Source organism: Canis aureus, chromosome X (genome assembly GCF_053574225.1).
Source record: "Canis aureus isolate CA01 chromosome X, VMU_Caureus_v.1.0, whole genome shotgun sequence".
Classification (NCBI taxonomy): Eukaryota; Metazoa; Chordata; class Mammalia; order Carnivora; family Canidae; genus Canis; species Canis aureus.
In genome coordinates, this window is record NC_135649.1 from 48736532 (window position 1) to 48752492 (window position 15961).

Sequence of the window (15961 nt, forward strand, 5' to 3'; positions counted from 1 at the left end):
AAAAAAACAGGCAAAATTACCCATTAATCTAACACCCAGAGGACACTATTAACATTCTCAGAGTATATACCAAAGCTTATCCATAATTTAAATATATACTTTAAAAGTATAGCATGCGCTCTTGCAGCCTATTTTCCTCACTCAAGATTATATGTTGAATTTTTCCTAAGTAAACAAGTGTAGATGCCCATCCTCATTTTCAGTCTCTGCAAGATGTTTCAATGTGTAGACGCACCCTAATTTGTTCAGCCAAGTGCCTATTTTGAAACACTTGGATCATTCACAATTTTTCACTCTTCAAAACAGTATGAAGACGTACAGCTTTATACAAGCCAGTTATTTGATCATTTTCTGTACATGAATTTCTACAAGTGGAATTACTGGCTCAAAGAGCATGCACATCTTAAAGGCTTCTGACACATGTATCCAAATGGACCTGTACCAATGTATGCTCCCACCAGCCCAGCTTGAGAGTGCCCTGCTCACCACCTCCTCACCCTACTCGGGGGTGGGAAAGAGGTGGATCTTCTACAGTATTGATGCCAACACCACTCTCAAGGATTCCATAATGGCCCTGTCTTAATCAATCTTCTAAAAACAATTTCATAGAAGCATTAAATGTTGTTCTTTCTTCTATTATATTTTCTTATTTCAAAATAATAACTAATGTATTTACTTACATAGACACCAGAGTTGGCCAAGAAAGAGAATGTTTTCCTCTTAAATGCCACCAGGACCCTAAAATAAAATCACCCCTCTCCATATGCCCTCAAGATATGTTCTATCCCTTCTTTGTTCTAAGATATCTCTCACCTCCTTTTTCCCCTTGCCATTTCTTGTGGCCAGTAGTGAAGTCTCATGATTTTATCATCTCGTGCCTGGACCATGGCAGTAACTTCCTAACTTGTGTTTCAATCTCCAGTGGCCACTCCTGTCCCCACCCCAACTCTGACCCATCCTGCACACAAATCAGCTACATCCTCTTCCTTTCATTTTCATTCCTTCGGTCACAGAAGGCTTTGGGGTCTCCCAGGGGTGAATGGAGTAATATTCCGACCTCAGTTTAGTAATCAGGGATCTTGATGAAGGGGCTCACCCAAACTGAGGGATTTACTTTCCATCATTTCCCTCCCCACACGTGGAACTGCAGGCGGGCCAGCCTCCTCTCTGGAGCAGGATTCCCACCTCCTTGCCTTTCTTTCCACCACTCTTACCTCCTCCAGTGCCCTCCCACCCCATTTTTATCCTATCCTTCAAGCCCAGTGTATCTAAGTATCCCCCTCCTCCATAAAACTTTGCCTGAGCATGGTGGCCTGCAGAAGCTTCCGCACTGCTCGGAAGGCCATGATCAGAGGCTCATGGTTTTGTTAGTATAGTTTTGTTTCCATACATCTTGCCTTTCGAAATAGATCATAAACAAGGACAAAGATGTGTCTCTTTTTTTCTGTTTCAAACACACAATTTTATTTGTAACATAAAAATAGTCTCAAATGTATAAACATAAGTCCACACAAAGGACCAAAAATTACCTTACTTATGAAGAATCAGGTCAGTTTCTGCTCATGAAGCATACTAAAAATATCTCATTTCAGACAAGGTAATAATCAGCACATGTATTTTCAGAACAAGTTTGAATTAGTTTGTTGTTCATGAAGTGATCCAGCTATAGACCATCACAAGTAACATCAGTTTCGAAGTTATAATGCAATTTAGGATGTGCATTACTTCCAGACTGGAAAACTGAAATATTACTCAGATCTGTTTGGGAACATACAACTAATCAGAGTTTACTTAATAATAGCTCAACTCTTTCTTTCACCTCAGGGTCACTGTATTCTGCTGCTAGGACTCGAAGTTTCTTGGCACATGCTTTAGGTCTTTGGAATATGAAATAAAGGGAATTTTTACTGAACTTGTCCTGGGTAAATACTTTTGCTCTTCTTTTAAAGTGGTAATTTATATTTTCAAATAGTGAAAGAGCATTAAGAATATTCTCTTTTGTCTCTTTCTTGTTAAAGATATTAATCAGTGATGTGGGTGCATTGGCAATGAGCAAATCTTTTGTCATGGATGGATTTTTAGAGAAATTCAAAAGCATTCCCAAAATATGGTCTTTAGTTTCTCCACTTCCCACAGTTAACAAACGAAGAAATTCTGAAATATAATTTGTAACCATATGCTGATACTCACTAATAATAGTCAAATGTTTTATCAGTCTTAGTCCAGCTAGCTGTACATTTGAATTCAAGGGATAGGTGACCGTGTCTTCACATACTTGGTTTAAGTATGTCTTTACCTTCCTATGATTTTCTGCAGCCACTGAGATGTTATTCAGTGCATTTAAAGCCTTCTGCCTAACACTGGGATAGGGATTATTGAGCAAGCTTTCAATAATTGAGATTCTACCTGCATTACGAATAACTTCATGGGAAAATGGATATTCGGGACTGTTATAAAGTGCATTATTGGCTATTTCATGAATAGAAGGATCTTCAGTCATCTCAATCATGCAAATGAGTTTTTCAAGCTCTCGTGGATCCATATTAGCTTCACGTTTACAGCGACAGGTACAGGGCTGAGTTTTCTCCTCACACCTCATCTGCTTTCTGAGCTCATCTTCAGGTGGGAAGCAGGGCTCACCTGGGTGTGGAAATTTCATTTCTGTCCAGATCATGGCTCCTGCCCATGACCCCATTCCCGCCCCAGGGACCATGGATGGGTATGTGCCTCTTGACTCGGCTGACTTTTTGGCTTTAGTCTTAGGTGCAGATTTGCCCTCACTTCTATTTTCATTACCATTCCAGAACCAAGACCTTTCATCAACTCCACCAGTAGTTGGTGCCTCAAGCTTATTCTTGGTGCTGACCTTATCTCCAGCTCCACACTCAAAACTGACATTCCTCTCCCTCTTGGATCTGTACTCATTACTCTTCTCACTCTCAGCCCAAAACAAGGACCTTAAACTGATTTCCTCAATATCAGGGCTGGATGCTCTACTTAGCTCATCCTCATCTACATCCTCATCCACAGTCCAGGACCCTATGCAAGGCTCTTCCTCAGCCCCAAGCCTAGACCCTGTAGTGGCTGCATCTCCATCCCAGAGCCAAGACTCCTTCCTGACCTCTGTCCCAGCCCCAGCCTCAGCCCCAGCCCCCACACAGGAATCCATACAGGCCGCCTCTTCAGATCTGATCCAGGACCCAATATTGACCTTATTCTCAGCCCCAAATCTGGAACTAATGATGGCCTTTTCTTCAGTCCCTGATCTGGATTCAATACTGGGCTCATTTTTACCTCCAGGTTTGGACACAATCCCAGCCTCTTCCCCTCTCCTGAACCAGGACTCTGTACTAGTCTCACTCCCAGTTCCAAACCAGGATCTTTCATTGACCTCCATGTCAGCACTGATCTGGGGTCTTACACTGGCCTGGTGGTCACCAGTCCTAGCCCAGGGCCCTCCACTTGCCTGGTTCTCAGGCCCCAGCCTAGACCCTCTACTGGCCTCGTTACCAGTCTTAGACCCAGCCCAAGTTTTTCCACTAGCCTGACCCCCAGTGCCAGCCTGGGAGCCTTCTCCACTGGCTGCGTCTTGAAATCCAGATTTGGAACAGCTATCAGCCTGATCCCCAGCCCTAGCCCAGGACCTTCCACTGGCCTGACTCCCAGTGCCAGACCAGGACCCACCACTAGACTGGTTTGCAGGCCCTGGATTAGACCCTCCAACAGCCTGGTCCTCAGCACCAGACCAGAACTCTCCACCACCGGCTTGATCCTCAATTCCAGGTTTGGGACAGCTACTAGCCTGATCTCCAGCCCCAGCCCAAGAACTTCCACTGACCTGACTCCCACTATCAGCCCAGGACCCACCACCGGATGGGTTCATGTGCCCTAGTCTAGATCCTCCAACAGCCTGGCCACCAGATCCTCTTGCATTGGCCTGACTCTCACTGCAAGCACAGAACCATCCATTGGACTGATCCTCAGGCCCTAGCCTACATTCTTCACTGGCCTGGTCCCTATTGCCAGGATGGGAATCTCCAATGGACTGGTCCTTGGGACCTAGCTTAGGCCCTCCACCAGCCTGGCCCTCATTATCAGTCCAAGACCCTCTTCCACTTGCCTGCTCTTCAAATCTAGGCTTTGTCCCACCATCAGCCTGATCCCCAGGTACAGCCCAGATCCCTCCATTGGCTTGGTCCCTAGAGTCAGCCCAGGATCTTCCACTGGACTGGTCCTCAGGCCCCAACATAGGCCCTCCACCAGCCTGGCCACCAGCCCTAGCCAAAGATGCTTCTACGTTTGCCAGATCCTCAAATCTAGGCTTGGACTCACCACCAGACTGATCGCCAGTCCCAGCCCAGGACCCCCTACTGGACTGTTCCATAGTCCCAACCCAGACTCCTCCACTGGCCTGTTCCCCAGCCCTAGCCCAGGACCCAACACCGGACTGGTCCACAGGCCCCAGCCTGGAACCTCCAGTGACTTGGTCTGCAGTGTCAGACCAGGACTTTTTACCAGACTGGTCCTCAGGCCCCAGCCTAGACCCTCCTCTGGACTGGCCATCAGCCCCAGCCCAGGACACATTTTCACTGGCCTGATCCTCAAATCTAGGCTTGGATTCACCATACAGATCACCAGTCCCAACCCAGTACCCTGCACTAGCCTGGTCCATATCTCCAGGCCAGTACCCAATACTAGCCACACTCCCAGCTCTAGCTTCAGCCCAGGACCCTCCATTAGCCTGAATTCCAGCCCCATCCTGAGACCTTACACTGGCCTGTTCCTCAACTCCAGTCCAGGACCCTCCAATGGTATGTTCCCCAGTCCATGACACCCCACTGGCCTGACCTCCAGCCCAGGGCTCCCCAATAGTGTCGTTCCCAGTGCTAGCCCAAGACCCTCCAATGGCCATGTCCTCAGCCTCTAACAAAGAACCCCCACTGGCCTTGCTCCTATCCCAGGACTCTTCAGTGGCCTGACTCCCAAACAAAAGCCCCCCACAGGCCTGGTTCCCAGCTGCAGCCCAGGATGGAAAACCAACTTCATTCACAGCCTTAGCCCCAGCCCAGGACCTCATATCAGACTTATCACCAGCCCCACTCCAGGACTCAATACTGGCTTCATTCTCATCATCAGCCCAGGACATGCTATTCTCCCAATATCCATCCCTGGCCTGAAACCTAAATTTGATCCATCGCTCAGAAGCAATCCAATCCTCAATACCAATCTCACTCCAGTAATAGTCATGAACCCTAGGCCGAGTCTTTCTGCAGGCCTGAGTGCCTGTCCCACCCCCACTCTCAGGAGTGGCCATGGTCTCAGCCTTGGGCTTTGCATAGGCCTCATCTCCTGTGGCTTCTGCTTCAGACTTGGGGACAGCCTTGTCCTTTTTCTCAGACATGATCTTACTCTGGGAATGGGCCACAGATTGAGGCTGGCCAGAGGCTGTCATATGTGCCCCAGCCTCTACCTTAGACTCAGCATTGGCATTTCCCCTAATCTTACTTCTGGCACCAAGGAGGGCCTCACTCTGAGAAACGGCCACAGCCTGGGGTGAAAAAGAGCCTACTATATCTTGCCCAGCCCCCACCTTAAATACCGCATTGAGATTGTCCCTGACCTTATTTCTGGCACCAAGCAAGACTTCACCTTGGGAATTAGACATGGCTTGGGGTTGGGCAGTGCCTGTTATATCTGTTTGAGGCTGAGTGGAACACATTATATCTGGCCCAGTGCCTGCCTTAGACACAGCACTGGCATTACCCTGGACCTTATTCCTGGCACCAGACAAGGTTTCACCTTGAGAATCAGACACAGCCTGAGCCTGGGCAAAGCTTGTTGTATTTGCTCTGGCCTCTACCTTAGACATAGCATTGGAATTGCCTCTGACCTTATTCTTGACACCAGGCAAGGCTTCACCCTGGGAATTGGCCACAGCCTGGGGCTGGGCAGAGTCCACTGTATCTGGCCCAATCCCTGCTTTAGACACATCGCTGGGGTTGCCCTTGACCTTGCTCTTAGTATCAGCTAGGACTTCATGCTGGGAATTAGCCACAGCCAGGGGTTGCACAGAGCCTGTTGTATCTGTTTGAGGCTGGGCAGAGCCCATTGTATCTGTCCGAATCTCTGCCTTTGACACAGTACTGGGATTGCCCCTGACATTCTTAGTACAAGACAAAACTTCACCCTGGAAAGTGGCCAAAGCCTTGGGACAGGCAGAGCCTGTTATATCTCCCCTGGCCTCTGCCTTAGATATGACATTGGAATTACCCCTGACCTTACTCTTAATACCAGACAAGGCTTCACCCTGGAAATTGGTCACAGTGTGTGGCTGGGCAGAGCCCACTGTATCTGGCCCAGTATCTGCTTTAGACACAGTACTAAGATTGCATCGGACCTTACTCTTGGTACCAGGCAAGGCTTCACCCTGGGAATTAGACTCAACCTGAAGCTGGGCAAAGCTTATTGTATCTGTCCTGGCCTCTACTGTAGACACAGCATTGGAATTGCTGCTGACCTTATTCTTCATACCAGGCAAGGCCTCACCCTGGGAATTGGCCACAGCCTGGAGCTGGGCAGAACCCACTGTATCTGGCCTATCCCCTGTCTTAGATACAGCATTGGACCTGCCCTTAACCTTATTCTTGATTCTAGGCAAGGCTTTACCCTGGGAATTGGCCACGGCCAGGGACTGGGCAGAGTCTGTTGTATCTGTTTGAGGCTGGGCAGAGCCCATTGAATCTGCCCTGGCCTCTGCCTTAGACACAGCACTGGGATTGCCCCTGGCCTTATTCTTAGTACCAGACACAACTTCACCCTGGGAATTTGCCACAGCCTGGAGCTGGGCAGAGTTCACTGTACCTGGCCCAGCCCCTGCCTTAGACACAGCATTGGACTTGCCCCTGACCTTCTTCTTAGTACCAGGCAAGGCTTCACCTTGGGAATTGGCCACAGCCTGGGGCTGAGCAGAGCTTGTTGTATCTGTTTCACTCTGGACAGAATACATAGCATCTGGCCCAGTCCCTGCCTTAGACACAGCATTGGGATTGTCCTTGACCTTATTCTTAGTATCAGATAAGACTTCACCCTGGACATTGGCCATAACCTGGAGCTGGACAGAGCCCACTGTATCTGGCCCAACCCCTGTCTTTGACAAAACACTAGAATTGTCCTTGACCTTATTCTTAGTACCCGACAAGGCTTCATCCTGGAAACTGGCCTCAGTCTGGGGCTGAGCAAAGCCTGTTGTATCGGTTTTAGGCTGGGCAGAACATACTGAATCTGGCCCAGTCCCTATCTTAGACATAGCATTGGGACTGCCCCTGACATTTTTCTTAGTATTAGGTGAGGCTTCAACCTGGAAATTGGTCACAGCATGGAGCTGGGCAGAGCCCATTGCATCTGGCCCAGTTCCTGACTTAGACATAGCATTAGGATTGCTCCTGACCTTATTCTTGACACCAGGCAAGGCCTCACCCTGGGAATTGGCCATAGTCTGAGGCTGACCACAGGTCTTTGGTTCTGCCTTAGCCCCTGACCTAGAAATGGCACTAGGATCACTCTCGCCATCAACCCTGGAATCAGGTAAAGCATCATCTTGGGTCTTGGTCCCAACCTGAGGTTGCACACACATTTTCATTTCTATCCCAACTCCTGCTTTACACTTGCTTTTGGCTTTTCTCCTAGCCTTACCTCTAGTACCAGGTAAGGTCTCAACCTGGCTCTTGGTGGCAGCCTGAGACTGTGCCTTTGTGTCTGTTCCAGGCCCTTCCTTAGACATGGTATTGGCACTACCTTTAGCCTTAATCCCGCCATCAGGTAATGCATCAACTTGGACGGTGGCCAGAGTCTGAGGCTGTGTACAGAGCTCAACATCTGTCCCAGCCCCCATCTTAGACATGGCATTGGCATTGTCTCTGGTCTTAATCCTGGCATCAGGCAAGGCCTCAGCCTGGGAATTGGCCTTCAAGTTTGCCCTGGCCCCTGTTATCGACATAGCATTGCAATTGCCTCTACCTTTAACCCTGGCATCAGGCATAGCCTTAGCCTGAGCACTGGCTATAGCTTGAGTTTGAGCAGTAGCCCTCATGTTAGCCCCAGTCATTGCCTTAGATGTGACATTGGTATTCCCCTTGTCATCAACCCTGGCACCAAACACTGCCTCAGCCTGTTTCTTGGCCACAGTCTGAGGTTGTGTAGAAATTCTCATATCTGCTCCTGCCCCTGCCTTACACATGGCATTAGTATTACACCCAGAATCAACCTTTGCCCCAAGCATAGCCTCAGCCTCAGTCTTAGCTATAATCTGAGGCTGGACTGAAACCCTTGTGTCTGCCCTAGACTCTGCCCAAGACCCGGTTTTGTGATTCCCCTTGACCTCAACCCCAGAACCAAGCATGTTGGTGACTTGGATCTTGGTCACAGCCTGAGATGGTGCACAGGACCTCATGTCCACTCCAACTTCTGCCCTGGACACGGTATTAGGATTTCCTTTAGCATCAACTATGTTATCAGGCCTGGCTTCAGACTGAGACTTGACCACACTCACAGTCCCTGCCAGGGCTCTTTCCTTGGTCTCAGCCACAATTCCAGTCTTATTTATGGCACCCATCTTGGCTACTTCCCTGATCAATCCTAAGGCCTCACTCTGTGTCACCATTACTCTGTTCGTCTCTTTTTCAGCCAGTATACAAGCCTCCACTTTGGTCTGGGTCTTTACTTCTTTCTTGGTCTCTGCCCTGGCAACTGGTGCCCAAGCTTTATCCTTGGTCTGGGTCACAGCCTCTTTCTTGACTACTCTCCCAGCCTCAGAGTCAGTTTGGGTTACGGCCTCTTTCATAGCCACATCCCCGGCTTTGACCTGGTCCTCAGCCAGAGCCATTGCCTCTGTCATGTCCACTGTTCTGACCACTGCTTTGGCCTCAGATTGGGTCTCTGCCTCTGCCTCAGCCATTGTCTTGGCCTGAGAGATGGCTTTGGGTCTGGCTTTAACAGTGGTGGTAATCTCTACTTCAGCCCCAGCCCTACCTCCTGCTTCAGTTTTTGCTCCAGTCTTGGCCTTGGGGCTAGTCTCAGTCTTCATCCCAACCATGGCTTCACTCGTGGCCAAGGTCTGGTTCTGCACCCCAGCCACAGCCTCCATCTTGACTCTGGACCCATTTCTGCCAAGTCTCCTCACGCTCTGGGCTCTTCCTTTGGTTAATCTGTAAATGTAGTAGCAGGTGCCAGCCCAGAAAACCAGTCCTGCAGTCACCCAGCCCACTTCCTGAATGCGACCCATGTAATCACCCCTACTGAAGGCACAAACAAGGTATGAGGGCTCAGTCAGGATGGGGAAAGAGGGTGTAGGTCTGGGTGTAGGCCTCTGAGGGCGCTGGTCTTCAGCCACTTAAAGGCCACTACAGCTGCCACTGGAGGTGGACCTAGAAGTGGAGGAAGGAAATGGACTAAAATTTCTCTTCTAATTTTGTGCCTCATACAGATAGGACAGGAAAGTTTAGAAATGATGTGCATGGTGGGAGAAGAGGATGATGAACAAACTCTCTCTCTCTCCTTCCCTTTTATTTTCTCCCCTCCCATTTTCCCCCAGTGCCCAACAACTATCCCCTAGGGTGCATTCATACACATTTCCTTACACCAAATGAATAATGGTAAACATGGGGGGGGGGGACTGATTATGAATGGGAAAGACAGAGAAGCGCTCAGACCTTGATTTTTACTGGACCTACTCTTGTCACCACTCCCAAAGATCCCCAGCCTCATACCAACCTGTAATGATCAAGGCAGTTCCCTCCTCTTTCTTTCTCTTGATTGGTGATATACCCTAAAGTAGATCTTATTAGATCCCCAGCCTCATACCAACCTGTAATGATCAAGGCAGTTCCCTCCTCTTTCTTTCTCTTGATTGGTGATATACCCTAAAGTAGATCTTATTAACTCATGAGATCTGTGGACCTAGAGACAGAGAGACAGACAGAGGGACAGATGGGAGTGGAGATTTTGTTCTTGATGTGACAAGCATATTATCAAACTACCTTTCTATCTCTCTCAGTTCACCCTACTCTCTGTACCAAAATATAAGTGAGAGTGTGGGGTAAGTGACAGGGATGGTAGGAAAGGTGGCCAGGAAAGGGAGAGGTTGAGGATACTCCAGACTGGACACTGACCCTACTGGATGCACACTGATCACGACCAACCCACCCTACGGCTCTACCCAGGCAGTTCCCATCCTCTTACCAGTCTATACTGATCAGGGGCAATTTCGTCCTTGTTTCTTTGCTTCCAGTAATCTCAAGCCCTACAGCAGACCTGCAGGCAGATCTAAGGACAAGCAAACAAACAGGAAGTAATAGAGACCAAGTCTAAAGACCAAGAACAGACAAGCAGCCTGATCCTTGATCCCAAAACCTGCCTTGCCAGAGCCCGTGTCCAGTTTGCTAATGTGTCCCATTTTGAGATGTCTCCTCTCAAGTCTTCTCTCACTCACACTCTGGCCCACCCGTACCCCAATATTCCTCCTGTTTCCTGCCCTGAAATCAGCAGGAGATGTAACAACACAGTGGAAATCTGGTAGAGTGCAGGAGGGGCAGAAGTACCCTCCACGGAGACCCTCTCAAGTCTCAGCCACCTTCTGTGCTCACCCTCTTGTTATCCTCAAGTGCTGCCCACCTTCAAACCAACCTTCATGGTTCCAAGCCAGTCTTCCCCTTTCCCTGGCTTCCAGTGGTAAACAGCCCTACTGTAGGCCTACGAGAAGACCTAGGAATAAACAGAGACAAGTGGGAAGATAACTGTTGAGTGCTTGTGGCATCCCAGCATTTAAAACCGGGGTCCCAGGACGCCTGGGTGGCTCAGTGGTTTAGTGTCTGCCTTTGGCTCAGGACATGATACTGGAGTCCTGGGATCGAGTCCACATCAGGCTCCTTGCGAGGAACCTACTTCTTCTCCCTTTGCTTATGTCTCAGCCTCTTTCTCTGTATCTCTTATGAATAAATACATAAAATCTTCTTAAAAATTAAAAAAAAATAGGAATGCCTGGGTGGCTCAGTGACTGAGTGTCTGCCTTTGTCCCAGGGCATGATCTTGGGGTCCCGGTGTCAAGTCCCGCATCAGGCTCCCTGCATGGAGCCTGCTTCTCTCTGTGCCTGTGTCTCTGCCTCTCTCTCTCTCTCTCTCTCGAATAAATAAATAAAATCTTTTTTAAAATTTTTAAAAATAAAATAAAACCGGGGACCCAGTGCCTGCCTTACAAGATCTAGAAACCCATTCTCTGGCAAGCAGAATCTGGGGCTTCCCCAGCACTGAAATGGGCAGCGTGTAAAAGGAAGGCAGGAGAAATAAAAGGGAAGAGACAAGGGCAATTTATTTTAAAGCCACCTGTAGGATTCTAAGGTTTCTCCCAAAAGTCCATCATTCCTTCACCAAGGTACTCAGACAGGTGAGGGAATCTGGAAAACTGGAAAACGGAGAGAGAGATGGAGGCCTCCATCCCCTACTCTAGAATCATACATAGCCTACTGCCATCTACTTCCCCTCAAACACATCTCTAGGAGTCTCTGGAAGAAGAGACAAGGAGTGAGGGAAGGCTTTTTCTTCTGCAAAATCGCTATCCCTCTGGCAAAGGCTATCTCTAATTAATAATAATAATAATAATAATAATCTTGAATACAACAATTTGTATTTTTCTTAATAGTATCTGAAGGGAGAAAGGAAATCATCCAAAGGAAAGTGTGCTGTTTTTATTGGTCTTCAACCTACAATTTACGTTAAAAATCCTAAGCTTAGGGATGCTTGGGTGGCTCAGTGTTTGAGCTTCTGCCTTTGGCTCAGGTCGTGATCCTGGGGTGATCCTGGGGTCTAGGGATTGAGTCCCGCATTTGGCTCCCTTGAGGGAGCCTGCTTCTCCCTCTGCCTATGTCTCTGCCTCTCTGTGTCTCTCATGAATAAATAAATAAAATAAAATGTGAAAAAAAAGTCCTAAGCTTAGCAAGGAAATGCAGTTTAAGGAGAGTCCCCTAGTTAAAGCCCCACCCCGTATCCCAACCAGACAGCTGCGCCTAAGTTCCTGTCCTAGAGAATTCATCCAGAACTTCAACTGTTCTTAGGCCGAGCTGGGCTCACACTAACCTCCACAGATCCCGTGCAGTTTTCTTCTCTCCTTCTTCCCTTGCCTCGCCAAACAGTGCCACACGGAACTACTGTCCATTAGACAGGAGAGAGGAAAGGCACTGAGTGCTTGGACCAGCACCCACGACACAGATCCCAATACTCACGTTTCTGGACCCAGGATCCCGGTTATCAAACGTCCCTCCCTGCCTTCCAAGACGCCACCCCCATCAACTCCATGGTCCAGTCACCAAGGCCCACCATTTTCTCTGTAAACGCCACGGTGGCGGGTCCCTTCTACTGAAACGAACAGGAAACTGGGCGGACGTGTGCGGTCAGCGCGATTAGAGTCAGAGAGGATGGGACATCTCAATCTCGGCCTTTCTCTCTTGAGACACTACCCCCTTCCCCCACCATCCGCCCCGTCGGAGCCCAAGGTTCCCCGCCACAGACGTAGGCAAGGGGAGGAGGCTCAGGAAAATCACAGCAAAGGCTTCTGTAACTTAAGCCCGCTTCGTCCCACATCCCCGAACCAGCTACCAGGGTTGGGCGACCGCTGCCGCCCTGGCCTCGCGCACCGGCCCCGGAGCCCTTACCTGCTCCGCTTTCCTCGGGCCTGACGCCAGCCCGCGGGGCGCAGGACACCGGGGAGCAGGTACCCAGACGGGAGTGACGACTGCACCGAAGGCTGCGTCGCTCTGCAGCTCCACGTCACGTGAGCGCCCCGCGTCACCAACGCGCTCGCTCCCCTCCCACCCCACTCCCGCCTGCGGGGAGTTCTACAGGACCCTGCCCCCCACGTGCGCACGCACCAACTACCCCGCCAACCGTCTGGTCTGTGAGCCGGAGCCCTCCGCGCACCGCCCTGTCGCTCAGCTCCCGTCCTCTCCAATCTGAGGACCCGCTAGTTGGCCTCACCGCTTTGCAGTTGGGGTTTGCCCTTTTCTGGTTACCCTGGGAGGGTCTGCATATCACCCTCCTCCAAGCCTTGGCTCTGGTCTTATCTCCTGTTTCTTTTCTTTTTTTATTTTATTTTATTTTATTTTATTTTATTTTATTTTATTTTATTTATTTATTCTTCAGAGAGAGAGAGAGAGAGAGGCAGAGACACAGGCAGAGGTAAGACGCTCCACGCAGGGAGCCCGATGTGGGACTCGATCTCGGGTCTCCAGGATCACGCCCTGGGCTGAAGGCAGGCGCTAAACTGCCGAGCCACCTGCCCTTATCTGCTGTTTCTTAGAAGAATCCTCTTTCTCTCTTAGGCGATAAGACTCCCCATGAAGTACATTGCTGCACCAAAATGGGCTAGGGAAGGGTTGTTAGGAAAGGAAGCAGAAAGGGCAAGTAGATGCTTAACTTTCTTTTCTTAATGTTCTTTTTTTCCCTTTTAACACCCCATTCATTGTTTTTGTGGGGGGTTTTGTAAGATTTTATTTATTTCTTCATGAGCGACACAGAGAGAGCGAGGCAGGGACATAGGCAGAGAGAGAAGCAGACTCCCTGTGGGGACCCTGATGCGGGACTCGATCCGGGGACCCCATGATCAAGACCTGAGCCAAAGGCAGACGCTCAATTACTGAGCCCCCCAAGATCCCACATTTTGTAATCAGAAAATGCAGAGAAGTCATTTTCAGTTGACATTTAAAAACTAGGTCATAAAATAACAGAAGACTCATTTGCTCACAGTATTTTGTGCCACATTAGGTGCTATAAATTATTTCGGTTTTCAAAACATACTAGTAATTATTGACATTTATATACAAAATTTTCCTAAACTAAACCAGCACCTTTTCGATATGATCTCTAAATCTGTGGAAAGACATTCAGTTTTCTAAAATTGGCAATTTCTCACAAGTGATTTACAACCTTTTGAAGTTCTGGCTAAACATTACTATGATCTTGTGTCAGGTGTCTGAGAACTTCCTCACAGAAGACTCCTGGATGACTGAATGAAAACCCAATAGCTGATGAATCCAGGGCCTGAAAATTGGTGACTTCCCAGACTAGCCTCCTTTCCATTCAAGGGGCTTTATATTTATTTTACAAAGGCATGTGATCAAATCTGTCTCATCACAATTTTAACAGGACCATCTGCTATCCCACTGGTGGAAATGAGGAATAGCAGGTGGAATTTTTATTTAATCATCGCACTGGTAAGATGTCTCTGGGATCTGTTGTGCATGTACTACATGTCACCGTAGCAGCAGCTAGCACTTGGCATCTTCCAGTGGAGATAGTGGTGAGGGTCTATGGGTGACTGTGAATCACTGCAACACCCCTGAGATCTATGTCATTTGTCCTTCACAAAAAGCATGGTTTACAGGCTCCCAGTCACCAGGAAAAAGAGGGCTTTTCATTTTCACTCCCTGCCTTGTTACAATTTCACTACACCACCCATACAAGCCCCTCAGAATAATCCCAGAACTCAGGGACAAAGTATGCAGAAATTAGTTCCCAGATACTCAGTTGTCCCTGCTAGGGAATCATACTCTAAATATAGATCTTTCAGGCAGCCTCTGCCTTTGAATGCTGAAATCTGACACTCTAGCAGGAAGCTCTCCACGTGAGGGGCCCCTGTGTGGGGGAGGCCCCTCTAGGAAGTGAGCCAGGGAGCCCAGAGTGCCAAAGAACCTTACTAATGACTTTTCAGAACTCAATCACCCATAACCAACTTATATTCTCCAGCAAAGGGAAAGATTCCGAAATTGATTGCATAAACATTAAAAACTTTAGTAAAGTAAAATACAAAACCCATAAGCAAAGGATAAAGAGTGGTTAATTTGTAATAATCTAAAAACTTACAAATCATCAGTAAAGTGATAACCCAACAGAAAACTGTGTCAAACTTGATGGGATAAGCACTGGGTGTTATTCTATATGTTGGCAAATTGAACACCAATAAAAAATAAATTTATATATAAAAAAAAGAAAGAAAACTGTGCCAAAGACATGAATGGATTTGTTCATGGAAATGAAATACAAATGACTGATAAACATATGAAAAGATACTCAACTTCAAAGAAATGCAAATCCAAATAACTATGTCTTACCTTGTTTCAGCTAAGAGTTTGTCAATTATAGAAATTTGAGGGATGCCTGGGTGGCTCAGTTGCTTGAGCATCTGTCTCTTGGTTTAGGCTCAGGTCATGATGGTGGGGTGTCTGCTTGAGATTCTCTCCCTTTCCTTCTCCCTCTGCCCTCCCACACTCTCTCTAAAATAAATAAATTAAATATATATATATATAATTTTGATAATATTTTGATTGGCTTGCAGGGAAATGGGCACTCCCGTACTCTGCTGGAGGCCGACACTCTGATGCAACCGTTTTTGGTTTGCAAAAATCTATTAAATGGTAAATATAATATTACACATATTCTGTGACCCAGCAATGCTATTACTAGGAATTTAACCAGTGTATATACCTACACAGTTTCTCAAAGATATGTGTATATTTCACAAAGGATATCTATTGGCTATCTATTGCAGTACCTGTAAAGGTTAAAAAAAAACTGAAGAAACATAAAAGGAAAGATTAAATACATTATGTTAGATTTATAGTATGGTTGATAAAAAGAAAAATTTAGTTCTATGTATCCTGATGGAAATACACTTAGGGTATTTTATTATTTGCTGTTTATTTTCTGTAATTACATGGAAATTCTACAAGAATAATTCTAGTATAAGTCAAACCCAGAAAAACACTAGTATCACTTTAACTCCACTACTCTCATCCAAAGCACAGTTCTACCTCCCCACTGTTATAAATTTGCTGTGTTAAATGCTTTTCTATACATCATATATACATGCATACCTTACTAAAATATACAAATGGGACTATAGTTAACATAATGTTTT

General features: G+C 47.5%; 1 protein-coding gene across 16 annotated transcripts in view; it reads right to left on the bottom strand.

The window, feature by feature from the left end:
- Positions 1–12849, bottom strand: part of LOC144308153 (armadillo repeat-containing X-linked protein 1) — a 34794-nt gene extending 21945 nt beyond the window's left edge. For 3 of the 16 annotated variants that reach the window (XR_013374773.1, XM_077888398.1, XM_077888397.1), the window contains exons 1-5: positions 12702–12849; positions 12127–12197; positions 10681–10758; positions 10237–10320; positions 9863–9954 (exon numbers count right to left, since the gene is read on the bottom strand). Coding sequence is in view for 8 of the 16 variants with exons in the window: in XM_077888391.1 (XP_077744517.1) it covers positions 1781–9280 (7500 nt within the window). In the remaining 8 variants the exon portion in view is untranslated. Of the gene's footprint in view, positions 1–1437; positions 9423–9768; positions 9842–9862; positions 9955–10236; positions 10321–10640; positions 10759–12126; positions 12198–12701 lie in introns of those variants that run through there. The other 13 variants (XR_013374774.1, XM_077888391.1, XM_077888387.1 and 10 more) reach the window with 13 other exon arrangements.
- Positions 12850–15961: the final 3112 nt, after the last annotated feature.